We start from the raw sequence: 26609 nt of genomic DNA, 5'->3' as shown, positions 1-26609 counted from the left end.
GTTTGGCAATATAAAACATCGCATTGGTCTCTTATGACTACTTTTGTCTTCTCTCATATTTCCTCATGCACTACATCACTTTCTTGGATGGGTGTACTTGTGTGGCTATTCTAACAAATTCAATCACATGAGTGTTTGTACTACTAAAGTAAATATCTCATGTGTTTTCAACTACCTCAGTAAGTGGTAGAAAGTAGACAAGCTCAAAACAATTTAGACATCCAATCATGCTGCTGCCCACTTGACCAAAATGCGTCTTAATATCTTGTGTTAGTTGACGTTAAAGGGCCATGAAACCCGCCTCTTTAGGTTTAAGTCTACCTCAGACTTAAAAAAGAAATGCTCCCAGATGGGTGTGGAGAGCTGCGAGCAGAGGGAGGAGTGGGCAAGGCTGACAGAGCAGGGGAGAAAGAGGAGCGAACAACTGTTGTCAGTTGGCTCTCAAAATGAGACCTAAACTGTGAGGAGACCCATAATTTTATAGTTTACAAAGTTAAAGTGCAAAGAAATAAACGATAAGTAATTTAATTTCCTATGTTTTTTGATTCATAATTTCATATACACAGAACCACAATTTGTTATCATTGTAAATGTAAATGATATAAGAGGACTTCTCTTCCTCAATCACAGGGTCTGAATGCAGACACAGTGGATAGCAGTGCAGCAGTTCTCTTTCCCTGTCTATTTCAACCATCAGGCCTGCCGGTAATCTGGAGATTTTAAAACATAGGGGAACACAGCAGCACGGATGAAGGCAATGTGTCTCAATGGTTACGAAATCAACGCCATTTTCCAATTCTCGTACAACTCTCCCTACAAAAATGCTTGCTGCAAACCAACAGGTTTGCTGTACCGACCCTGACATCATCGCTGGGAAAAACATGCAATAAACCCCATGGATCATGGAAACAAACATATACGACCTGTGCCATCCAGACGCGATCTCACCCAGTCATTGGGTCTCACAGCTTGGCAGGTCTGCCTTGCCTTCGGAAAGCATGTGCAATCATAAATAATTAAGAAGAAGGGTCTGCTCATAGGATAAGAAACTCCGATATGAATAATAATGAGAAAGCAACGCGTCATCACTCTACTAGCAGACTCGCCCTACGTGACCGATTTTGATCTCACCCTCAAAATGATTTTAAACCCAGTAAATTAAATTAGCTGACAAAAGCTCAAAAGTATCCAGTTTTCCCCACAATTAAAGCTAACAGGTGCTAACGTTGTCTTAACTGATGCTCAACACAGACAAATCTGTTGAAAAACGTTTCAAAAAAGTCTTGAACCTTTAACAACTGGACCAATGCCTTATGAAAATAAAACTTTGCCACCACAACAGTGAATAACAAATAGTCTAAAATTAAAGTGAAAATGGTAATTTTTTTAATTAGTCCCCTATGGCCAATTCAATTCATTGTGCATACAAGTTGCTTATAGTTGCTTATAAGGCATGTTAACAAATGCACATACAAATACATACATATATTTATGCACATACACATGTAAACCTCTCAAGCCACTCAAAACAAAGCATTAGAGGAATTGCGTACTATCCTATAGGCTAAAATTGTTTTTAATTTGCAATTAAACATATTTCTGTATTTTTGAAAATTAATACATGCGGTTTTGATCAGCATAAGAGACCCCTTTTGAGACCTGTGTTCATGCTAAACTGTCAGTATTAAAGATGTGTCTGATTTGACAGGAGTTGCCTGAAGTCCAAGTGTCAAAGCCGAGGCCTGTGGTGACACGAGTTCCTCCTGCTGACCCTTCGCCCAGGTCTGCAGCTCCTGTTGAACCTAGTAAAGCGACTGCCGCACAGATAAAGAAGCCTAAGATCGAAGAGCCCGAAGGTAAATCTGCCTTTTTTTAACCCTGTAGTATTTAAGTGCCATTTCCTAAAAAATAAATAGCTTTTAATTGTCATTTTAGAGGAGGCAATCGAGTTTGATGAGATGGACTTTGATGAGCCCATGGAGGCAGAAAACCTGGAGGAGGAGCCTGTGAAAGTGAAGGCAGAGCCCGAGACCAAACCCATTGTTACAGTGGAGCCCAAGACTGAGCCACAGGATAAAATGTTAATGTATGTCTGCAGACCAATATATTGTCTCAGAGTTTAAATAATATCAATCAGTGCTGCATATTTATGACAAGCCAATCTGACACGAAACCAGATATGACCTTCGTTCACGTACCTAAAATAGCTCCTTTATTACATACACTAACACTCTGGCATGCATCAACGTCTTCTTTAAATAGTACTGTGAGTGAGATGTCAGATCTGCACCCCAGTGACGGTATAGATGTGATGCATGTGAATCCTTACAGAAATGCAAACGTGTTTACTTTTTAAACAATCAAAAATCCTGTGACTCATCCACAGATAAGCGCATGTTTATTTGTTCTCAGTTATTTTTAAACACTGATTTTCATTTCACTGTTTGAATGTCTCTCATTTACTGTTATTTACTGTTATATCGTCCTTTTATCTGTCAGTCTGCAGGAATGCTTAGACAGTATCGGCATCTGCCTTTAGAAAACATATTGATTTGACCCCTACACTAACTTAGCAGATCATGAACTAATGCAAAGGATCGTCCTGTTTGCCCTCTTCAGATCTGGACTGGTTGGTGGAATGGGCTGGGAGAAGATGGAGGAGGGGGATCACATCGAGACTCCTGTTGAGGTGCAGGTGGACTCGAGTCAACTCCCGCTGGTGGAGGGACCAGATGGAGATATGGTCTTCCGCTTCTACTGGTTGGATGCTTTTGAGGATCAGTATAGCCAACCTGGTGGGCATCTCTTTTTGTAGGATTTATATCTAATGCATAAGAATACAAATCCTAATTCCTAATGTTTTTTGTGATTCTGATTTCAATTAAAATTTTTAATTAATCTTTATTTCTATAAAGCTTTTTACAGTGTAGATTGTCAAATCAGCTTAACAGATAAAAGGGGGAAAAAAGAAGTGGAGAATCTATAATATTTCAAATTGTGGAACATTCCAGCAATTCAGGCAGGCTGAGGAGTAGTTTAGAATGATGGTGGAGTTCTAATAAATGCAAAGTGCTTCAGTTCAGTGTAGTATAATTGTAACTGATCACTAATGCAAATGTCACTGCTGACGGGCGATCTACTAAAGAGCAAATCAGCCGATGGTCAGCTCCACCAGTCTTAGCCAAGCAAGCTAGAGTTGAAGTGGCCAAGGAATAGTCATTAATTCAGTCATTTTCTTTTCGGCTTAGGCCCTTTATTAGTCTGGGCTCGCCACAGTGGAATGAACCGCCAACTTAGCCAGCATAGGTTTTTTAATTGTTATTTTTTTAGGGTTTTTTTCACCTCTTATGACAGGACAGTAGAGATTTCAGACAGGAAAGCATTGGGAGCAGAGAGAGGGGAAGGATCGTTTAAAGGACCTCAAACCGGGAATCAAACACAGGTCGCTGTGTGCACGCCGGTGCTATATGTCAGCGCACAGTACCACAAGGCTTTTGGCACCTTCTTGCTTTGAGGCAATTGTGCTACCCACTGCGCTACCGTGCTGTCCCGTGGCAAGGAAAAAACTTCCTCAGTTGATAAATGTGAAGAGAGAAAAAAACCTTGAGAGAAACCAGGCTCAGCTGCGCATTACCAGTTCTCCTCTGGCCAAATGTCCCGGGCAGAGCTCTGTTAGAGCTGCATTTCCTGATTTTATAATTAAATCAAATGCTTGAATTACCAATTTACATGTTTATTTTCTCATGTCTACATAATGGTTGAACAGAAACAGTGTATGTTTGCAGTATGGTGTAATTGTGTTTTCTGTACAGGAGTGGTGTTTCTGTTTGGAAAAGTTTGGATTGAGTCTGCTCAAGCACATGTCAGCTGTTGTGTTGCTGTAAAGAACATCGAGAGAACGATGTATCTCCTTCCACGAGAACATGTGAGCCCATTCTTATTTAGTCAAAACTGATATAAATTAGTTTGTGTCATTTATTTTATGATCTATTAATGCGTTTTAGAAAGTAAATCTGGCAACCGGCGAGAAGGATGTTAAAGTAGGAATGATGGATGTATACCAGGAGTTCAGTGATCTCTCTGAGAAGTTCAAAATTATGAAGTTTAAATCCAAGGTAATTACTGCTAAGCAATAATTACTGGTTTCTGAGATAACGGAGCCCTGTACATGTGTATAAAATCATGCTTCCTCTTTCACAACAGCCGGTGACCAAGAATTATGCTTTTGAGATCCCAGATATCCCCTCTCAGAGCGAGTACCTTGAAGTCAAATACTCTGTGAGTAGTTACACACTCAGAACAGTCATGGATGTTTTAAATAAAGTTGTCATGAGTTTTGTGTGTTGTGTTTTTTTAGGCTGAGATTCCTTCATTGCCATCTGACCTGAAGGGCACTACGTTTTCCCATGTGTTTGGTACCAACACCTCCAGTTTGGAACACTTCCTCCTTAATAGGAAGATTCGTGGGCCTTGCTGGCTTGATGTGAAAACCCCTCGTAAGATTGAGATAGAGATCTTTTTAGCATGAAAAATAAGTTGTGCAGTATTTATTGACATTTGCTACTTCTGTCATCCATTTATAAACACTGTGGCTGCATCCAAAGTAGCTACTAATTTTGAATTAGCCATTAGTCAATAACCATTAAAGGATGCATTAAATTCCTGTTTATTATAGTCAGCATTTTGTCATTTAATTTAGACCTATCCTTGCCAATTTCTTTGATTTAATGCCATTCACAAAGTCTCCCCTGGCCTATTTTTATGAGAGTTATAAATTTAGACATACTACTTTTCTGACATGCTTTGGTTTGTTTGTTTTATAGCCTATTGTGTTGTAGTTTCTAATGGCCTGTTTCCAATGAGCGGTACAGTACGGTGTGGATTTGTTTCTATTGTCACCATCAGAGATACCAAAATAGTGAAGTGTAATGCACCACTTCATTGGCACACTTTCCTAAGGGTATCCAGCATAACCAGTCACCAGTGCATGCACAAAAACAAGGGAATGACAAAAAAAGCAAGTGGCATTTTTAAATATACAGCAATATTAAAGTAATAATCCAATGATCGTGCGCAGCAATGAATCATGTTCAAACTAAGTCTGTCGTTTTCTTGGGACAAACAGCCACATGCCAAGAAGCAAGGATCCTCCAAAGATGTCCTCCATTTTTGTTTATGGGGCCATATTCATGTCATATCTAAAGGTGTAGAGAGTGCTTGAGGTGCTACTTGTGCTCTCTATTTGTGCATTTACCACACATCTACATTTGAAATCATGAACTTGAGTCAGTAATATGTTAATGGCTGCAACGATTGTATTTTTACACCTACCATGTAAGGGAACCAATAGCAGTAAAACAAGTGATGATCAGTGTGTCCTCATTACCAAACCATACTGAGCCATGCCACTTAGTTGATCGATGTGTGTTGAAGTCAGGAATAAATCAGTCATTGTAAACAAATCATTCATTAACTTAGTGACACAGACTTGCAATTTCACCTACTATTATATCTAAGAAAAACCTAAACCAGTCATCCACAAAAACACCAAAATGCTATTAAATGTTATTTAAAAAGTCCAAAATAAATTGATATATTGTTTGTCAATATTGCACACCGCTAATACAAACCTACCATTACTATTTCTATATTTTTTTCAGTCATCACATACTTGGTAGCACTTAATAATCATCCAGTTCTGTAGTAATTACAGTGTCCTCTTTCTCTATGCCCTCTAGAGTTGAGCAATCAGCCTATTAGCTGGTGTAAAGTGGAGGCCGTTGCACAGAAGAGTGACTTGATCTCAGTAGTAAAGGATCTGTCACCTCCTCCACTGGTGGTCATGTCCATAAGCCTCAAGACTGTGCAGAACCCCAAGACTCACCAGAATGAGGTAAAAACTGAATCTGGGCCGTCTGAGCTGTAGCTCAGCAGCAGTTATTTAGCTTAATAGATTGTTCATCGTTTTGTCTTGCTTTGAGCAGATTGTTTCCATCGCTGCCCTCGTTCATCATACTTTTCCTCTGGACAAAGCTCCTCCACGGCCGCCTTTCCAGACTCATTTCTGTGGTGAGTTCCTCCTCTGGATTTTCGTATGTGAGAGTAAGATCCCGAACAGAGTCCAGATTTGTCCAGTAAACTTTCAGTTGTGTTTTTTATTTTTGAGCTTCAGAGATTTAACCATTCAGACACTCCCACTAGCCACTTTGGCTGGTTAAAAATAATTTTCAGATTGCCAGTGCTGGCTCATCACTAAAGATCAGAACTTTATTTTATGGTCATTTGTCTATATGCATGCAAATGTGATCTTAGAATCAAGAAGCAGCAAAACTGACAAACAACTGTTTGAGTGAGCAAAAAAAGCAGGTGAACACCAAATGAGAGGATAATCGGGCAAAACTGATGCGATGCTCGTGGAACTGCAGTCCTTCATCGTCTTAAGATTTTTTGTATGCAGCAACAATTGCAGATTTCGCTTTAACCATTCTTTGAACATGTTACTAATGGGCCTGAGCTTAACCGTGTGCATGTGATCATCCTTTCATTATCGCGCACAGAATGTTTTTCACCTACTTTCTTTTGCCAACAGTTATTTTTGTTAATATGGTTTAATAATCATCCTTTACAATAGCACTGTTTTAATATGTAGTTTGCATAGTTGACTGGTGATCTGGGACCTTCAGCCAGATCAGACCACTGTGCATAGTTTTAGATACATGAGTTTTTTTTTTTTTTTAGAAAATTTTTGTTGAACTAAAAGTGTATGTATACACCAGTATTTTAATTGTTTTAAACATTGTTTAAATTTTGTGGCAATGAAATATTTAGTTTGGTGTGGCCACAGAAAAAAATGGGGAAATGCTTATAGTGTTGAGCCCTGAGAAGTCTTGTGAAGGAAAACTAATTGCAATGCGACACTATGAAAGCACAACCCATTTGCTCATGCTCATTGAGCAAGGTCATACACAAAAAAAGTAAAATGAACAAGAAGACAAAGTGGAAATAAAATCTAAATCAAGTAATTTTAGCACGCCAAAGTCAAATTTATGCATATAAAATATATTTTTCCAGCAACAAAATTGTGGCTAGTAATGTTGGAAAACTACTAAGTTTCCTTGTTCAAATAAGTTCGTCAAGCCCTGCCTGTAATTGTTGACTATCATAGTAATTGTTTTTTTTACATTGTGGAAGTCAATGGTTACAGCTTTACAGCTTTCTTCAAAACATCTTTTTTTTAGTTTTTGACCGAATAAAAAAAAAAGACGTAATAAATGTTTTGAACCACTTGAGAGTAGGGCTGTGCAAATTAATCGAAATTCAGTTTTGATTTCAATTTTGGCTTCAAACGATTATGAAAAAACTTTTAATCGAGATAAACAATTATTGTATAATATACCACCACCTTTCCAGTTGTACACATTTGTTGCTCTGTAAAGCTCAGATTCATGCAAAAAATGACTAAAAGCATGTACCTGTAATGTAACTGTTGCAGCATGGGATGCACATCATTCATTGATGTACATTCAAATAATTAGTTTTTAAAAGCGCGCCAGAGATTGCATGGTGTTGTGTGTGTGTGCTCAGCCTCAGTGACAAGCAGAGCACACAACTAGTCATCTTAATGTGAGCGCTTTAATAGTCAAATACGTGCAAATTTGTGTCAAAATGGATGTTTAGTGATTATTCATATTCACCCTCATTTATATAAAAAAACAAATGAGTTGTGAATCAAAAGAGACGTGACAGTGAAACCATAAATCAGAAGCACACTGCTCTTAAAGTGACAGCACACAATATTCCTTCTGCCAACTGTTTTTATCATTAGTCAAACAATAAGAAAGACAAAAATCACTTACTGTTCTTGACTGAAGGAATAAAGTTAAAATTATTGGTCCTCCTGAATTAATAGCAACAATAGCAACAGAGATTTTTTTTCAACCCATTTCTAAACATAATAGATTTTTAATAACTTATTTCTAATAACTGATTTCTTTTATCTTTGCCATGATGACAGTAAATAATATTTTACTAGATTTTTTTCAAGATACTAGTATTCAGCTTAAAGTGTGATTCAAAGGCTTAATTAGGGTAATGAGGCAAGTCATTTTATTACAGTAGTTTCTTTTGCAGACAATGAAAAAAGTATATTGCTTAAGGGAGCTAATGATATTGAACTTAAAATAGTTTTAAAATATTTAAACCTGCTTTTATTCTAGCCAAAATAAAACAAATAAGACTTTCTCCAGAAGAAAAAATATAAGAAAAACTGTGAAAAATTCCTTGCTATGTTAAACATCATTTGGTAAATGTTTAAAAAAAAAAAAAAAATTCACAGGTGGGCTAATACTTTTGACTTCAACTTCATGGTAGATTTGAAAAAGAATGTATTGCTTTCATAAAGCACATTTTCTTGAAGTAGTTATGACTTATAAAATGTTTTAGTTATAATCTTTATAACTTATGAGTGTTGTGTTAAATTGATTTACCTTTATATTTTTAAAATATGGATAAAAGTTTTCTTGCATTACAGAGAATATGCTATACTTTATGTATCTTTTCAGCCTTGGTAATGACAATGGAAAAAAATCTACATTCTCTCGTTATTGGGAAAATATTCTATAGTACAAGAAACAAATTTAGTTTTTTATATGTATAAAAAGGGTCGAATGACTCTGTACTATATTGATAGTGAGATTATTAAATATAATAACTCCATATCATTGATTATGCTATATTTAACGAATTACATTCTTTTGCAGTGGTGAGCAAGCCTAATGACTGCGTCTTCCCTTATGACTTTAAGGATGCAGTTAGGAAAAAGGTAATTTTTCTTATCACCTACATTTATTATTTTTGATTTCTGCATGAGGTTATAGAGCATTTAATAAACCTCTGCTGTCTTTTTTTATGTAATTCAGAACGGCATTGTCGAGATTGCTGGTACAGAGCGTGCGCTTTTAGGCTTCTTCTTGGCCAAGATGCACAAAATCGATCCAGATGTCTTAGTGGTGAGATTAAATGCATGACCACATTGCTGATGCATTTTATTCACTTTTCCTTCAATCTTCACATCTTTTTTTTTTTTTTTTTTTTTTTTTTTTGCTGCAGGGCCATGACATCTTTGGTTTTGACCTTGAAGTGCTCTTGCAGAGGATCAATGTGTGTAAAGTACCTCACTGGTCAAAGATCGGCCGTCTAAGAAGAGCCATAATGCCAAAACTGGGGGTAAGAGAACTATTTGGAAGGACTGAAGTCTTGGCACACGCTGATTTCAGTGTTTTAATCCATTTGTGCATTTCAGGGTCGCAGTGGCTTTGCTGAGAAGAGCGCAACTTGTGGGCGCCTGGTCTGTGATATTGAAATTTCAGCCAAAGAGCTGATCCGCTGTAAAAGTTATCATCTAACTGAGCTGGTGGCCCAGATCTTGAAGACCGAGAGGCCGGTGGTGCCACCAGAGAACATCAGGAATTTCTATAGGTGTGATTGCACAGTCCTGCTTCCTTTGTGTAGCACTGTTAACCCTTTCACGAGTACAGTCACACCGGTTTGAATCGAATCTGTGTTGACAGACTATTACTCTTTTGTTTTATGTTTCAGACCTTCAAATACTCATAACAACAAGCAAAACATAACATTTAAGATTTATCTATGAAGATGGCAACAATAATTATTTTTGAATATAACTGCACTATGTGCTTTATTCATGTAGTATATGCTGTTTATCTGTCTAGAATGTTTATTCTAATAATCTCCCAGTTAAACGGTCACGTTCATGCATTTCTGAAGAAAATTAAGAATAAATGTGCTGTAAATCTAGCAGCTATGGTTTCTCCTTCAGCGTATACTCAACCTGGCGGTGCCCATCACCCATCATATATCAAATAATATGATCATTATTAAGCTGTTAATTACATGTTCTTACACATATTTGGTAATCTGAATATCAGATATTTCACGATATAATTAGGTTGGTTGGTTGTCAGTATTTAAAGAACAAAAGAAACAACACAATATATAAATAACTCATTGGGGCTTCAGCGCTTCACGTGATAATCTTGATGCCTTGCCATTGGAACTTTAAAGCAATGATTTCAAAATAGCTGTCACATTAAAAAAATCGTGCCGGGGGTCAGCTGGAGTATTTAGAAATTCCGTGTGAATAGGTTAAAATATTTCTATCTGTTTCTTTCTCTCTTTTGCAATAGTGATTCCACACATTTGCTATACCTTTTGGAGCTCACCTGGATGGATGCTAAGCTCATTCTGCAAATCATGTGCGAATTGAATGTACTTCCGCTAGCACTGCAGATCACTAACATCGCTGGTAATGTCATGGTAAGATACTATTATAAATGGTTATTACTACACCAATGCTAATCACAATTTAGCTTGATTACATTTGTATTAAGAATAAAGCGTACGTTTCTGTTATTATAGAACCAGTCTACCTATTTAAGTAAAGGTTTGGGGGGGTGTTTACAATGTAATCTTAAGTTACATTTTACCTTTACTCAATAAAAGTTACAATAATAAAGAATTGTTTACCAAAAAAAAAGATTGAAGCACGAATGTATACGTTCCTGAGGTAAGTTCAAGTATATATTTATACATCCATCCATCCATGCATGCATGCGTTAGGGTTGCACGGTTTACCGGTACTATGGTAGTATCACTGCCAAATGCACCAAAATACTGATGGTACCACTGTAGTTTGTAAACGGTAGTATCATCATTATTGGTATATCTGCAATAATGTTGCATGTGGAAAAGTGACAAATGCTCACACGTTTGTGCAACGATAGACCATTTTATTTTAATAGTCTGTGGAGCCCTTTAAGGTTGCACATTTTCTGATGTTTTAAAAGCACAACTGAATCCGTTCAGTTTTGTTCCTGTCAAAATGAGTAGCTAGTAGCTACAACAACCGCAACAATCTCTTAAAAAGAATTTAAAATTTACTTTGGATTGTTACCTGATGAGACAGAAAAAAACAATAGATAAAAAACCCAAAATAGCAACAAGAAACAACATTGAAACAATTTCTGACCACTTCATATAGGCTAATTTTGTTGGAAAAATGCTCTTTTTGTAACGCATTTCATTTGGTATAATTTGTATCTTTTTTTATGTATTTTTGTTGGTCAGTTATCTACAAAAATAACTACTACATTTTAGGTGAAGTGACGTGCAAATAATACTTTTTTCAATAATAAGGGTATTATGAATTAAACTCAAGTAGACCTACTATAACATCTAGATACAGTATTTCTGACAATTTTCTTTATAATTTGAGTAGCATCGTAATACAATTTGGTATCGAAAAACCTGAAAAATCACATGTACATAAGTATTCACAGCCTTTGCTCAATACTTTACACCTTTGGAAGCAATTACAGCCTCAAGTCTTTTTGAATATGATGCCACAAGCTTGGCACACCTGTCTTTGGGGATTTTTGCCCATTCCTCTTTGCAGTACCTCTCAAGCTCTATCAGGTTGGATGGGAAGCAATGGTGTACAGCCATTTTCAAATGTCTCCAGAGATGTTCAATAGGATTTAGGTCTGGGCCACTCAAGGACATTCATAGAGTTGTTGTGAAGCCACTCCATTGATATTTTGGCGGTGTGCTTTGGGTCATTGTCTTACCGGAAGATAAACCGTCGCCCCAGTCTGAGGTCAAGAGCACTCTGAAGCAGGTTTTTATTCAGGATGTCTCTTTACATTGCTGCATTCATTTTTCCCTCTATCCTGACTAGTCTTCCAGTTCCTAGTCCGCTATGAACACTTTCCGCATGCACTGTACACATGCACACATACTTGAAGGTGTTTTTCCAGCCATTCTCTTGTAATGTATATAAATTTGATTTTATTTTTACTTTAATTTTATTTTTAAATAAATTTGAATTATTATTATTATTATTATTATAAATATAAATGATTATTATTTTTACAATTTTTAAATATTTGTGACACTTTGGGGAGCATTTTATGTTTTTGCATTGAAAGAAATTCAGTCAGGCCATACAGTTTTCAATCAGGCTCCAATACTGACCTTGTTCGTTCTACATTCAATATCCCAAACATGTTATATAATTCAAAATTTGGCTGCGAATGCATCAGTGCTTCTCTTATTTTGTATTTTTGAGATGTATGACTTATCTCATAGTGATGCATGCAATTCTTTTTTTTCTTGTAATGCTGTTCTCTTGCAGTCTCGTACTCTGATGGGTGGACGCTCCGAGAGGAACGAATATCTTCTGCTCCATGCTTTCCATGAGAGGGACTTTATTGTTCCAGATAAGCAGTTCTTCAAGAAGGCACAACAAGATCTGGTATGAGATCCTTTCTCTTCAATTACTTCAGATGTCAGACCATTGTAACGTTTAATAATTCCTTCCCTGAGCCTTTTCTTTTAATCCCGATCTCAGGGTGAGGATGAAGAGGGTGACTCAGGAAAGGGCAAATCAAACAAAACTAGGAAGAAGGCCGCATATGCTGGAGGTCTGGTGCTCGACCCAAAAGTCGGTAAGTCACTGTCTCTATGTTTCTCATGCTGCATGTTTGAGCTTCTCAAATCATCTCATCTTTCTTCTGTCCCAAGGTTTCTATGACAAGTTCATTCTGCTGTTGGACTTCAATAGTTTGTACCCCTCCATCATCCAAGAGTTCAACATCTGCTTTACAACCGTCGAGAGAGGAGCTACCAACACACGCAAGAAAACTGAGGTGCGTGTCTAAGAGTGTCTGCGTGGGTATGTTCATGTATTTTAAATATTAAGATCTCTTCAATTAATTATAGGAGGATGATGATGAGATTCCTGAGCTTCCGGATCAGAGTCTGGAGATGGGCATTCTTCCCAAGGAAATTCGCAAACTGGTGGAGCGCAGACGACAAGTCAAGCAGCTAATGAAACAGACAGACCTCAACCCGGATCTGTACTTGCAGGTAAGTGCAATACCAGGCAGGATGTAAAAGATGTGTTTGGCAATTCAAGCACGTTATAAGACTAAAGGCTGGTTTATACTTTTGTGTCAAGTGATCTCTGTGACCCATGGTGGATACCTTGCGCGTAGCTGTGCATTTATACTTCTGCATGCTGTTTTGTGTAGCTCTGCAGTAACACTTCCGAAACGCTAACTGTCAATAGGTTACGTTCCTCTGTATATTAAGTTTATTCGCTGTTTTTTTTATTTTTTATGCTACCTTAATGTGGAACTAGCTAAAACTCTGCCATTCTGAGGCAGAAACTGGCTGACATGCAACAACTTTAATCATAAAGTAAACGCAACTTCTGGAGCTCCTTCACGGGACTCCACACTTGTAAGCACTCGCTAAATTGGGCTCGCGGCTCTTAGCACCGCCTACATTCGGCACAGCTACCATGTCGAGCAATCACAGAGCTTGCGCTACGCATAGTTGTGACGTTTAGTAAAAAAATTTTTGAGAGGTGCGCATTGGCGTCAGCCACGTTGAGGGTTATGCGACTACCCGAAGACTATGTTGGACCATACTCGTGTGCTTGACGCAGAAGTATAAATCAGCCTTTACTTCTTCTAACTCTGTCAATGTTAAACGCTAAGAGTCTTTGTGAATCTCCTCTCATAGTATGACATCAGGCAAAAGGCCCTGAAGCTGACCGCTAACAGCATGTACGGATGCCTTGGCTTTTCCTTCAGTCGCTTTTACGCCAAGCCTTTGGCAGCATTGGTCACGCATAAAGGAAGAGAGGTATGTGACACAACACTGTTTAGTACACTGTATTGTGTATTTTATAGGAATGTAATGGTCTGTTGCATCAAATGCTTTTTTTATTTGCAGCGTTTAGCAGTGTCATCATTTATAGCTGTTGCAGTGATATGCACATGAATGCAATGACCTGTCAGAGGTGTTTCAGGGTGATAAATCAATTATGAGAAAATTAAGGCTCTTAAAAGGTATTAAAGTCTTAAGGGCCTTAAAAGGTATTAAAAAGTCTTAATCACGTTTTCAAGAGATCTTAAATTTTGTTCAAGCGTTGTCCAAAAAGTGTTTGAATACAAAATAGAATAAATATATTTATTTTTCTCCTAATATTAACAACAGCATGCTCAATCCACGCAATTGGTTCAGGCCGGGCCACGTCAGGCCAAGCTCCTCAATCCATGTGATGTGTTGTAATTTGAGACAAAAGCGTAATTTGCGATGGTGATGTGACGCTTTCCGCATGTAGCAAAACCAAATAGCGAAACAGACAAAATATGTAAATGTAAGTTTTCATACTCCTGGTTGGAGAAAGACTAGTTTAAAAAGTGGCTGAAACCTGACGCTGAAAACAACCACGTAATTTATTATTTCAAACTTTGTTTCTTCTGAGCTTATCAGGGTTCTTTTGATTGATTTTTAAAATCCTTATGCTCATATACAAGGCTCCATGTTTTATGTCTGTACTTTTAACACGGTACTCCTCTTCACGTGACCTCCGTTCCTCCAACTCTGGTCTTTTAACACTCGTCTGTGCTCTATGGGTGACCGGTCTTTCTCCTCCCTGGCTCCGAGGCTCTGGGACTCTCGCCCCCATGACATTAGACATGCTGAAACTTTTAGATTATTTATATCATCCTTGAAAACGCACTAATTTACTCGTATTTTGAGTGGTTTATTTTTACGGTTACTATGAACTGTTTTTATATCTGTATCTTTTTTATGTGAAGCGTTTATGTGAAGTATTTTTTTTTACTTATTAATATTATTATAATTATTATAGTCTTGTTTTATTTTTTACTTTTATTATTATTTTTTTTACTTAATATTATTATTATTATTATTATTATTATTATTGTTGTTGTTGTTGTTTTATTTTTTACTTTTATTATTATAATTATTATTATTATTATTTATTTTATTTTTTTACTTATTATTATTATTATTATTATTATTATTATTATTGTTTTATTTTTTTACTTTTATTATTATAATTATTATTATTATTATTTATTTAATTTTTTACTTATTATTGTTGTTGTTGTTGTTGTTGTTGTTGTTACAAATATTTTATTTTTATACTTTTATTAATTTTATTATAATTATTATTATTACTATTTGTTTTTTTCTTTTATTATTATTATTATTATTGTTTTGAATTGTATTTGAATTTGTATTTAAAAGTGAAATGCTTTCTCCTAATTATTGCAATCTTAGCAAACAAAAATCATTTTTAATTGATGATTTGTTTTAAATTTTGCTATGTTATCACATGATTTTCAGTGTGAAGTCATAACTGAACTAAAATTTTGCAGTATGCAGTTAAAATGTCTTGAGATGATACCTTTTTCATTCATTAGTCAACAACATCACCAGGTTCATTTCCTGCCACTAGAGGGCAGTCTAAAGCCAGCATTCCCAGAGTCTCCGCTCGCGAGCTGCTCCTCAGGCCTCTGGCTCTGATTTCACTCACCTCCTCATGAGCCTCTGTTCTCTTTTGTGCTTTAACCAATTTGACTTGATCTCTTGTTCCTTTTATGCCACCTCCTTGGCATGATTGCCGGCTACCTGCTCTTGACTTTAATGAGACCAGACTTTGAAAGCCCACTGGGGTGCAGCAATACAAACGGCGACACATTCACATTCATACCCCTCTCCCGTCTTCCACACTGCCGCTGGGCGTTGTGGGGCATTGTTTGAAATGTGGGGGGGAACCAGTAATTACAATCTCTTTGCATTAGCCACAGCATTCAACACGCAGGCTTTCACTGCCTCGTTTGTTAGGAGAGCGACCGAAAACCCGGTTAATTCAATGAAAGGACGTTTGCCACATCGATTTATGCGTTTGGAGATGCAGATTTGCAGTGCTGAAACCACTTCACTGGAGTCCGCCGATATTAATTCTACATCTCAGCTTGACTCAACAACTCTAATTACTTTGATTAGTCTTATTGTGATACATATTCTCCACTGTCAGCCAGCAAGGTGCCAAAGCGTACGCTAAGATGTTTTGGTGGCGATCAATGGGAAAATGGAAAGAGGATGGTGGCGGCACATACTTGCGTTACGTTGACCTCAACATTGGTGGAGTGATTTGAATACTCGTGCATTCAGTTGCTGTTTATATTTTGATTGAGTGGCTTCTTTCTTTGTTGAGAAGCATGTTAGCGATAGGCTTTGGTGTTGCGGATGTCATTTTTTCCATGGCGATAAAGATGCTTGATTTGGCCCCCTTCTCGTCTTTCCTGATTGGCCTGTGGTAAGGGGATCTGGACAAGCCCCTGGTGATTCTCAGCTTGTTGAAATATGCGGCTTCTCAAACCGTGATGGAGATGACGGCTGTTTGGCAACAGTGTCCGAGAGATTCAGCACTCAAACTTTTTAAGAGGGCAAGAAGTCAAAGAGGCAATTTTCCCTTCGGCGTCTTTCGTCGGTGCCAGACTCGCAGAACGTGGATCGTAACCTGTGTCTAATTTGACAATTGGGTTTTACGATCGTCAAACACTAAATCCTGTCAGTCAGACGGTGCGTCGGTCTGCTCTTCTGATGGATGGTCTGCTGTCTGCACCATCATTGTTTTGGGATGAGAACTACAGGCGCTCTGCTTTTAATAGAGTAAACTAATGCTTTCTGAGAAGCTAGCTTAGCACTAACCTGCCACAGGGGTGTAAATTCAGCCAGCAGGTGTTGTAAAGTGGGTTGATGTCTGGAGGTGCCATAAGGGAGTAAGTTTTTAGCTTTATTTGTTGCTTGCTTTGAGTGAAGAAATGGGATCTTCTGCTTCAAGCATGGGTGTCCGCTTTTACAAATTTGATTTGGCTGCCATATATAGTGCTCAGTATAATTGAGTACACCCCATTTTAAAAATAAATATTTAAATTCATTTCTCAGTGAATATAGGCTATGTATTTTGGTGCCTTTAAACAAAACAGATTTATTAAACAGTTATAATTATTAAAATAATATTTTAGTCACCAAACATATTTAGAAATTGAAAGATAATACAATTCAAGCAAAATATTGCAAAGAAAAGAAAAGTACAACCTTCAAAATTTCAACTAAACCTTTTTTTTTTTTTTTTTTTTTGCTTTTGATTTTTTTTCACTCTTTTTTTTGTTGTTTGTATTTAATATTTTTCTATATTTTTGGTTAAAAAAATATAGAAAAAATTTGGTTTAGTTTTTGGACCGTTATCGTAAGTTATGTTGTTAGATAAGCCCCAGATTTGCCTTCAGTACTGACTAATATAATTTATATGAACAAATATAATATTGTTTAGCTTCCTATTAAAAATATGATTTTAAAAGATTTGTGAGCGGTGTGCTTGTATATGCTGAGCACTAAATATAAATTTCCATGTGGATAAAGATACATTTATACATTTACATTTAGTCATTTAGCAAACGCTTTTATCCAAAGCGACTTACAAATGAGAACAAGGAAGCAATTTACACAACTATAAGAGCAGCAGTGAACAAGTGCTATAGACAAGTTTCAGGTGTGTAAAGTCTTAAGAAGCTAAGCATTAGTAAAAATTTATTTATTTTTTTTTTGAGAGAGAGAGAGAGAGAGAGAGAGGGAGAGAGAGTACAGTTAGTATGTTATACCATGTTATAGTATGTTAGTATGTTATACCATGTTATACCATGTCAAAGAAATGTTTAGAATAATTTTGAGGCAGTTTTTTATATTATAATTTATTAATTTGAAGGGTTAGGGTGTATAAATCCAGCTTCTTTATAGCATTTTGAAATTGATAATTTATTTTGAGAAATTAAATTATTTTAAAAGCAATTATAGTTTTAATATGATATAAAAAATAGTATTTAGCTTAAAGTGCAATGTAAAGGCTTAACTAGGCAAGTTAATTAGGCAAGTCATTGGACAACAGTGGTTTATGTTTCCAGTCTAGAAAAGATTCTTAAAGGGGGTTAATAATATTGACCTGAGATTTTTTTAAATGGGGGAAAAATCCCCACACTGAAAGATTTGAGACTCTACAAGACAAATACTGCTATAAAATACTGTCCTTGCTGTTTTAAACATCACTTGGGAAATATATGAAAAGTAATACAAATTTACCATTGTACAAATATCTCTGCTTAAATATAATCTCTTGGGGGTGTCACGGTGGTGCAGTTGGTAGCACGATTGCCTCACAGCAAGAAGGTCGCTGGTTTGAGCCTCGGCTGGGTCGGTTGGCGTTTCTGTGTGGAATGTTCTCCCTGTGTTTGCGTGGGTTTCCTCCGGGTGCTACAAGTCCAAAGACGTGCTATAGGTGAACTGGGTAAGCTAAATTGTCCGTAGTGTTATGTGTGTGAATGAGTGTATGGGTGTTTTCCAGTGATGGGTTGCAGCCGGAAGGGTATCCGCTGTGTAAAACATATGCTGGATAAGTTGGCCGGAAAGAAAATGAATATATGAATATTCTCTTGGTTTTTGGACCATTTTTGTTTTTTGTTATTTTTACAAATAAGATTTAATAATGAAACTTCAATGATGATTGATAAAATAATATATTGAATTTTAAACTTTGAATTCAAATTCTATAAGAAGTATTGAAAATAATATTAGTTAATAATAAAAATATTGAATATAACGATTCAATCATACAAAAATTCCTCAAATGTTCAAATTATCACCATCTCACTGCACTCAAGTTCGCAAAAAGAGATGTTTTCAATTGTTTTATTTCACTTTTTTTATTCATATATTGTGCAAAAAAATTATACAAGTATTTAAATAGTTTATTTAACTGGTAATATAGGTATTGAAGCCGTAAAAGATAAGACAAGACAAGCACATTTTGTTTCTAATCTATTTGTCTGTCATTTTGAATTCCAAACAGAATTTAATTTTGATGTATGAAGATTTGAGAACACCCCCCCCCCCCCCCCCCCTGCAGGCCAGTTAGCAAGAGCCATGCGTATTTAGCCTTTTACTAGTGCTTGTGAAGTGACGTCCCGTGGCCCTTGACCTTTCCAGAGAAACATTTGTTCTGGTGCGAACCCTGTACTCCCCTGGTATGAGATGCATGCCATGGAATAAGCGTTTAGGGTTTCATGCTGAGGGCTCCGTCCTGATTGATGTGCCTGAATTTTATTTTCAGCTCTTTGTGCGGCAGCCAGTGTGAAAAGCGGAGCTTCAGCTGTGGAGTTCGGGAGGGGGTTTAAGTCCGGGGTTAATCGAGTGATGTTTACAACTTTTGTCGCTACGGACTGCTGATGGTTCAGGAACGCCAGTTAGCTTGATCCCTCACCTCGTACTGCCGCCAGGCCCTGCACTCCTCTTTACCTAGTGTAAAAAGGTACAACAAAACACATTATGCCATCATGGATGGCATGTCCTTGTGTCATGAATTCCTCAGATCTGGAGCGGCTGTTGAAGGGACGGTGGTGACGGCGAGCTTGAGTTAGGTGTCATCTGAGCAAACATTGTTTCCTTGCTGATCTCTCAGACGACACGTCCAGTTGTCTGAATCACAAAGGTCATTTTTAACCTTCCCAGAATAAGATGTAAGTGGCCTCCTCCCCCAACGGTAGGCATTGTTGCATGCACCGTTTGACCCTGTGGGGATTTGCTCCTGATATCACTGGACTTAACAAATAGTCACAGCGCCCAAAGCATATTTTTGGATTTGGGCGCGAGGCCTCACGTTCCGCGCGCAAGTTCCCTCAAGAGCTTTGCGCCTTTTAATTTAGGCTGGCATCGTGAGTGAGGTGTTATTCTTGACTAATGCCTTCTGCGGACTCTTTTAATGTTGTGTTTGATTGAGCGACGCATGTTTGGCGTAATTTCTCACTGAATCTCTACTGATCTATTAGTCATCTTTTTCTCAGACACTGGTGTCACTGTTGCTAATGAATAGGTGGAAAGAATATCGTCGCCCTGCATGTGTTGAGGTGTCACTCAGTTTTCCAGTGATGTCATGGTGTTGTGTTGCACCGTAGCCTCCTTTGGGAATAAAGCAGAACAACTTGTTGATTCTGAAGTCAATTAGAATATGAAGAATTAAATGTTTCAAATATAGGATAATGATGATTGCATCTCTTATTCTTTATTTTGTCTCACAAAACACCCATTTACTTATAAAATTGCTATTTTTGATTCAAATTAAATGGACTCAGAGTATCATTGTAAATCAGCAGTTATTATACAGTATAAAAATCCATATTCATTTTAAAAATTGCTGAAGATTACATGTTTGAGTGTAAAGCTATGTAAATGTGAAAATATGGAAACTAATAATGTTAGAATTTTCCAATACTATTGGGTATGATTACACTTACCGGCCACTTTATTAGGTACACTAGTACAGTGTTGGACCCCCTTTTGCCTTCAGAACTGCCTTAATCCTTCATTGCATAGATTTAAGAAGGTACTGGAAATGTTCCTCAGAGATTTTGGTCCATATTGACGTAATCGCATCACACAGTTGCTGCAGATTTGTCTGCTGCGCATCCATTATGTGAATCTTCTCTTACACCAGATCTGGTGAATGTGGAGGCCATTTGCGTACAGTGAACTCCTTGTCATGTTCAAGAAACCAGTCTGAGATGATTCGCACTTTGTGACGCTTTCTTTTGTCATAAAGGGATGGGCATAATCAGCAACAATACTTGGGTAGGCTGTGGCGTTGACACGATGCTCAATTGGTACTAATGGCCCAAAGTGCGCCAAGAAAATATCCCCCACACCATTACAACACAACCACCAGCTTGAAGCATTGATACAAGGCAGGATAGATCCATGGTTTCATGTTGTTGACGCCAAATTCTGACCCCACCATCCGAATGTCACAGCAGAAATCGAAACTCATTAGACCTGGCAACATTTTTCAATCTTCTATAGTGCAATTTTGATGGGCCTGTGTGAATTTTACCCTCAGTTTCCTGTTCTTAGCTGACAGGAGTGGCACCTGGTTGTAGTCTTTTGCTGCTGTAGCCCATCCACCTCAAGGTTGAGAGATGCTCTTCTGCATACCTCAGTTGTAACGAGTGGTTATTTGAGTTACTGTTGCCTTTCTATAAGCTCGAACCAGTCTGGCCCATCTCCTCTGACCTCTGGCATCAATGAGGCGTTTGCACCCACAGAACTGCCACTCACTGGATATTTTTTCTTTTTCAGACCATTCTCTATAAAACCCTAGAGATGGTTGTGCGTGAATCTCGGTAGATCAGTTTCTGAAATACTCAGACTAGCCCGTCTGGCACCAACAACCATGCCATGTTCAAAGTCACTTAAATCAGTGGTTCTCAAACTTTTAAACCAGCGACCCCCAATGTAAGATCGTCAAGAACTCGCGACCCCCCCCCCACTACCAAAGCATATACAAACAATAAAAATAGCTTTTTTAAGCTGTTCATAATATTTTAACTGTATTTACTATACATTACAGGGCCCGAAATTAACATTTTTGCTTGGTAGTACTGATGCTCCTAACTTTAAACATTTAGGCGCACCAGCATTTATCGCACTATTACTACAAGTTTTATAAACAGATTTATTGCATTTGAAATCAACACTAATCAAAACTAACAAGAAAAAAATGTATATATGCATGCGTGAGGAAAATATGTCTCAATAAAATCCCGTTATCACAAGTAAATACATTTTTATAACATAATTGAGTAACCGAAAGATATCACGGACGGACCGCTCACTGGCCCTGCACACACTGCTTGACATGAATTCATTAATGAATCTGTTAATGATAACTGTGCTGCGTTCTCACGCCTGGTGTCTGATATTGCACAGATGCTTTTGACATATACCTTATCATTTGCATACGTCATTTTAATAGCAATACCGGTCTTTTCATGAGCTGCAATATTAGTTTAATCTTAGTCGGTGCAAGCCCTTTTGGTGTACGTGGTATTAAATTTTACATATAACTGCACGGCTGACAGCGTTTAGCGATTAAATGAGGGATTAAACAGAACCTCTCGTGCTTAATGTGAAGATGTGGCAATCAGTTACCTGAAAGTTCCGTCCCACAGACTTTACAGTGAATGCTTTAGTTATTTTCATAGCGGACATAGCCAATGCAAGTCTCTTCAATTAGTGAAGATGGTGGATTAATATTCACCACATGATCAGTAATCAGATGAGCCATTATTTGTAGCTTTAGGTGTTTCTAAGACAAAATCTGTCAGTGTTGTTTTCATTCTCTCGTCTTCAGCGCTTTACATTTTCACGGTTGTAGCTCCTGTCATCTGAAGACAGGAGGCGTTGACTGAGTGACTGACAGCTGATTTTAACCAATCATTCATGTTCAGTTCTTATAGCAGTGGACCAATAAGAAGAGCGTGAAGGCGGGGCAAGCCGTTGAAGGCTTTGTTTACTCCGGCAAGTTGACATGACAAGTTTTAAACTGTTCCTGAGTGCTGCGTTTCAAGTACAAAGATGCATTCTGCCTGAATGTGTCCTAAATACTTTATGAATTTATCAGTAATATCTTTAAAAAATCTGTAAATATTAGCTTTCACTTGTAATAATGACAAATATTTATTATAATCACTGAAAATTACACAATTTTTAAATCACTCTCGAGACCCCTTGAAATTCGTGACCCCCAGTTTGAGAACCACTGACTTAAATCACGATTCTACCCCATTCTGATGCTCGGTTTGAACTGCAGCAGATCGTCTTGACCATGTCTTTATGCCTAAATGCATTGAGTTGATGCCATGTGATTGGCTAATTAGAAATTTGCGTTAACGAGCAGTTTACCTAATAAAGTGGCCGGGGAGTGTAATCACCTGATGTAGTTTTAATTTTGGTAATTATGCCACAAAAATGTAAATATTTTACGAGTCCCAGTTTTGTCAACCAGTGTTATTTTTTAAAAATTTATAACATGCATGTATATGTATTTTTCACTTATCAAATTACTTTCTTTTGTATTTCAGGCAGTCTCTGTGGATTTCCTAGGTGTTTTGCTTTTATGATTCATAAATCTGTATATATCATTTTATTATTAGTTTTAGATTTAGACATTTGAATATTATGCATAAAAATAAAAATGAGACTTATCTATACAACTAGCTTGTGCCAGTTTGTAATTGTTGTTATGATAGTTAGCATTTTGTTTCTGTTTATGGTTTTAGTTATCTATAATATCCCTGCTGTTAACTGGCCCAAAATATTCTCCCACTGACCCCGACTGATATAAAAGCCTCATATCCCGTGTTGAGTTTATTTGTACAGTATGAGAAAATAGAGCGCATTACTGTGCAAATGTATGTGTCAGGTCAAGCTCATAATTCAGAAACGAGGCCTAATAAATTTAGTTTGAGCTGTAAATATTGATCAGAGGTGTTATGTTGGGGTTTGGGAAGGGGACGCGGTGCTCTTTTTAGTGGGATATTTTTACCTCCACTTCTAAATGCCAGACTGCCCGCTGAAGTGATTTCAGGCGGTCATATTAAATCAGAGAGGGGATTTGCAGCGATATTTTACCCCTTAGAGCTCCGACTCCATGTGATCTGCCCAGTTAGCTTCCACATGCACCTGTGTTGCGTAAACGTGTCTTCATAAATGACTGTCAGTGCACTGTTGTCTTCATGCATGTGCTGTTGTTGCATTCTTCAGCTCCTGATTTTCACTTGGCCAGAAAGATGCCTTTGTTGATTTGCTCATCTACCTAAAAGATGTGTTTGCATGCGATGGTGGCAGTTCTTCATTGCGCTTCCCGCTGTGGTTTAAATCTGCTCGTGTATGTGTGAGTTTTAAGATCCTCAGGGCAGAGGATAGAGAGATGACAGCGGACGTATTTCACCCTGACAGTGCTGTGTGGCTGTTGCTATTTCAGGCGGAGGACTGTCATCCTCAAAATGCGTTTCAGCAGGACGCTTTTCAAAACAATCGTCACCAGATACTTTCTTTTACAAGGTTTCTGTACCGCTCCGGGGCTTAAAATGCTTGCTATGATGTGCACCGAAGCCAACAGAAGGCCAGATGCCCAGGGCGAGCAAATGGCACCGCGGGGCAGGAGGAATGAACCGTTTACAAGAGCAGCCGCAGACTTCAGGTTTTCTCTATAACCATTCCGTCGGCCGCTTGAAATGGTTGGGAAGAGATAAATGAATGTGTTAATGACAGACCTGTCGATTAGGGCACTAAGATGGAGGGCCTTATGGGAAGATGGGGCCAAATGCTGCTGTCTTGCCAGTCAGCACGATCAAAGCCAGTTGCTTCAGTTCCTGGGTGGTATTTTAACACCATTTTAACTTTATGATGCACTACTTGGTATTAGCCAATTAGGAGTTAGTAGCTTTTGGAATGACCAGATTGGCGAAATTATGGGTTTTCAAATAAAACTGTTTAATCGAGTAATAAAGTAGTGAAAAATCCAGATTATGAGTCACTTTTTAAAAGATATTAACTGTCTTGGCTTGTATTCCCTGAACCAATTTAGAGCTTAGTAGCTAACACAAGTGTGAAGTGTTAGCTTTAATATTGTAGGGATAAACAATTCTGGGCTTAAACCAAAAATCCTGAATGGACTGAATGGCAGAAACCAATGCTGAAAATTAATTATTGTAAATGTGTTCTGTATCATTAATAGAATTCTTCAAATTCTAAAAGAAATCTCATTTAATATTGTAATTAATGAAATGGAATGTAAGATAATTAAAAAATCACAATGTGGACAGGAAATCTTTTTCTACAAGCAGCATTATAAAATTATACATGAACAACATTATAATAAATACATAACAGTATTTACATTTAGTCATTTAGCAGACGCTTTTGTCCAGAGCGACTTACAATTGAGGCATTCAGCAATTCAACAAGAAGAGACGATGCACACGAATTGCAAATTATACAAAGGAACTGTTAGTGCTTAGAGAATTAAGTGCTAGAGTTCAGGTATTTGCACACTGAAGTCTGAAATTCTAGGATGTGTTTTTTTTTTCGTATTCATATCCCAAAAATTCATCATGTACACAACCCTTGCACACCAAGTCTGATGCATATTAATTAATCTATTCTGAAAAAACACACAACATTTCTTCTCTCTTCTCTAAAGAGAAAAGCAAGAGGAATTGACAACATATTGTGTTCATCCAATACATAGAGAATTAGAGTTCTCCTCCTCATCAAAGAGCTGCGCTGGATTATCCCGAAATGCAAAGTTTGTTTCAGGACTTCAGTGGAATTTTGATACAATTGTTATGATACTTTACACATTTACATACATAAACAAATCCAGAACAGAGACTGTCCATAACACAGACATTTATATTCAGTGTTGGGGTAACGCATTGCAAGTAATGTGAATTACGTAATAATATTACGAAGTAATATTATATTAAGTAACTTTTACTCGGATTACTTAAAAAAGGAATAATATTTGAGTTACTTGTGTATGTAACTTTTTAGTTTAATTAATCAGTTTGCGTTGTATACGGCATGTATAGGTCTGGGGTCAGGAAGTTCTCAGATAACATTATTCTAAAATATATATATTTTTGATGTGCTTTTTTTTTTTTTTTTTTTTTTTTTTAAAGGTAAATGAAGATCTAGGTTATTACCTAGGTACGTTGTTAATTGCAGAACTCTTCTATTAAAAAAAGAAAGATAAAAAAACAAGTTCTGTAAGAAATCAAGCCTCAGCCAGCTAATAAAAAGCAATGCAAAAAAGTTACTCAAAAGTAACGTAATGCATTACTTACTATAAAAAGTAACTAAACGAGAACGAAGAATGCTTTCTATTATGATGTCTGTGAGCCATACGTCAAATGAGCCACACGCACACACCCCAAACAGCAGCAGGGCAGAGGTGCGCCAGTCACTGAATTCAGCATACAGGGGTTCTCAAATGTCAGCCACATTCTGTCTTTATTTCATGCATTGTGTTTGTCAAAGTTATCTAGCTCAAATGATGACATTCTGCATTTAGCTTTTTACTTGTACGGTGTATCTGAACAGTTAAAAGACCTCTTAAAGTGCTTTTTCGGTTGCGAAAAACCAGGTTCAATTTTTTTATGATGGCCGAAAGTTTGCGACGTGTGAAGATTATGGATGAAAATTTCAGATTCAGTGTGCAATAACCTTTAGTGTGCAATAAACTCAAGGAATCTTTTAGGGTTTTTTAACTAGAGAGAAAAGGTTCTACAGGTGGTTTGTCAAGCCCTCTCCTCCTCTGTGTGAAGCATACTTCATAAATGCAATTTCTTTTGTTTAGATATGACAAAACATTAGAATAAAAACAAGAACAACCATTACACACAATTACAGTGGCTCATTTTAGCCTCTTTAACACAGCTGCCGTAAATTAAACTCACAATATGACCAAAATTTAATCTGGGATGTTTGATTTTGTTTGATTGCTTCGCACTATATAGGACTAAAAATGTATATTTTAATTTTTTCAAAAGCAGTGATCATGTCAGAACCTACCATTTTACCCAATATTTCTTAATATATATATGTGTGTGTGTGTGCGTGTGTGTGTATATATGTGTATGCCAAATTTGGTGCATCTCTACTTTTTATTTATTGTCATTTATTGATTTCACTTTATCTTGCATTCATGTGTATTTTTAATGAACCCCGAATGCTATTCATTAGTAAGGTTGAGGCATCTAAGTGAAAAAGCTGTGTTTACTGATGCATCAAAGAAGAACAATTAGCCAGGCATT

At 37.2% G+C, this 26609-nt stretch overlaps 1 protein-coding gene across 1 annotated transcript in view; it reads left to right on the top strand.

The window, feature by feature from the left end:
* The window catches only part of pola1 (polymerase (DNA directed), alpha 1), a 90112-nt gene that overhangs the window by 4899 nt on the left and 58604 nt on the right, over nt 1-26609 (top strand). Inside the window, exons 8-26 of the mRNA XM_056450642.1 lie at nt 1709-1856; nt 1936-2086; nt 2620-2795; nt 3813-3925; nt 4005-4115; nt 4204-4278; nt 4358-4496; nt 5739-5893; nt 5985-6069; nt 8760-8821; nt 8919-9008; nt 9109-9225; nt 9302-9477; nt 10206-10335; nt 12212-12331; nt 12428-12524; nt 12601-12725; nt 12799-12945; nt 13606-13728. Coding sequence (XP_056306617.1) covers nt 1709-1856; nt 1936-2086; nt 2620-2795; nt 3813-3925; nt 4005-4115; nt 4204-4278; nt 4358-4496; nt 5739-5893; nt 5985-6069; nt 8760-8821; nt 8919-9008; nt 9109-9225; nt 9302-9477; nt 10206-10335; nt 12212-12331; nt 12428-12524; nt 12601-12725; nt 12799-12945; nt 13606-13728 — 2340 coding nt within the window. The remainder of the gene's footprint in view (nt 1-1708; nt 1857-1935; nt 2087-2619; nt 2796-3812; nt 3926-4004; nt 4116-4203; nt 4279-4357; nt 4497-5738; nt 5894-5984; nt 6070-8759; nt 8822-8918; nt 9009-9108; nt 9226-9301; nt 9478-10205; nt 10336-12211; nt 12332-12427; nt 12525-12600; nt 12726-12798; nt 12946-13605; nt 13729-26609) is intronic.

This window comes from Danio aesculapii, chromosome 24 (genome assembly GCF_903798145.1).
Source record: "Danio aesculapii chromosome 24, fDanAes4.1, whole genome shotgun sequence".
NCBI classification, from domain to species: domain Eukaryota; kingdom Metazoa; phylum Chordata; class Actinopteri; order Cypriniformes; family Danionidae; genus Danio; species Danio aesculapii.
The sequence above is the reverse complement of the archived record's forward strand: the minus strand, read 5'-3'. Positions and strand labels throughout refer to the sequence as shown.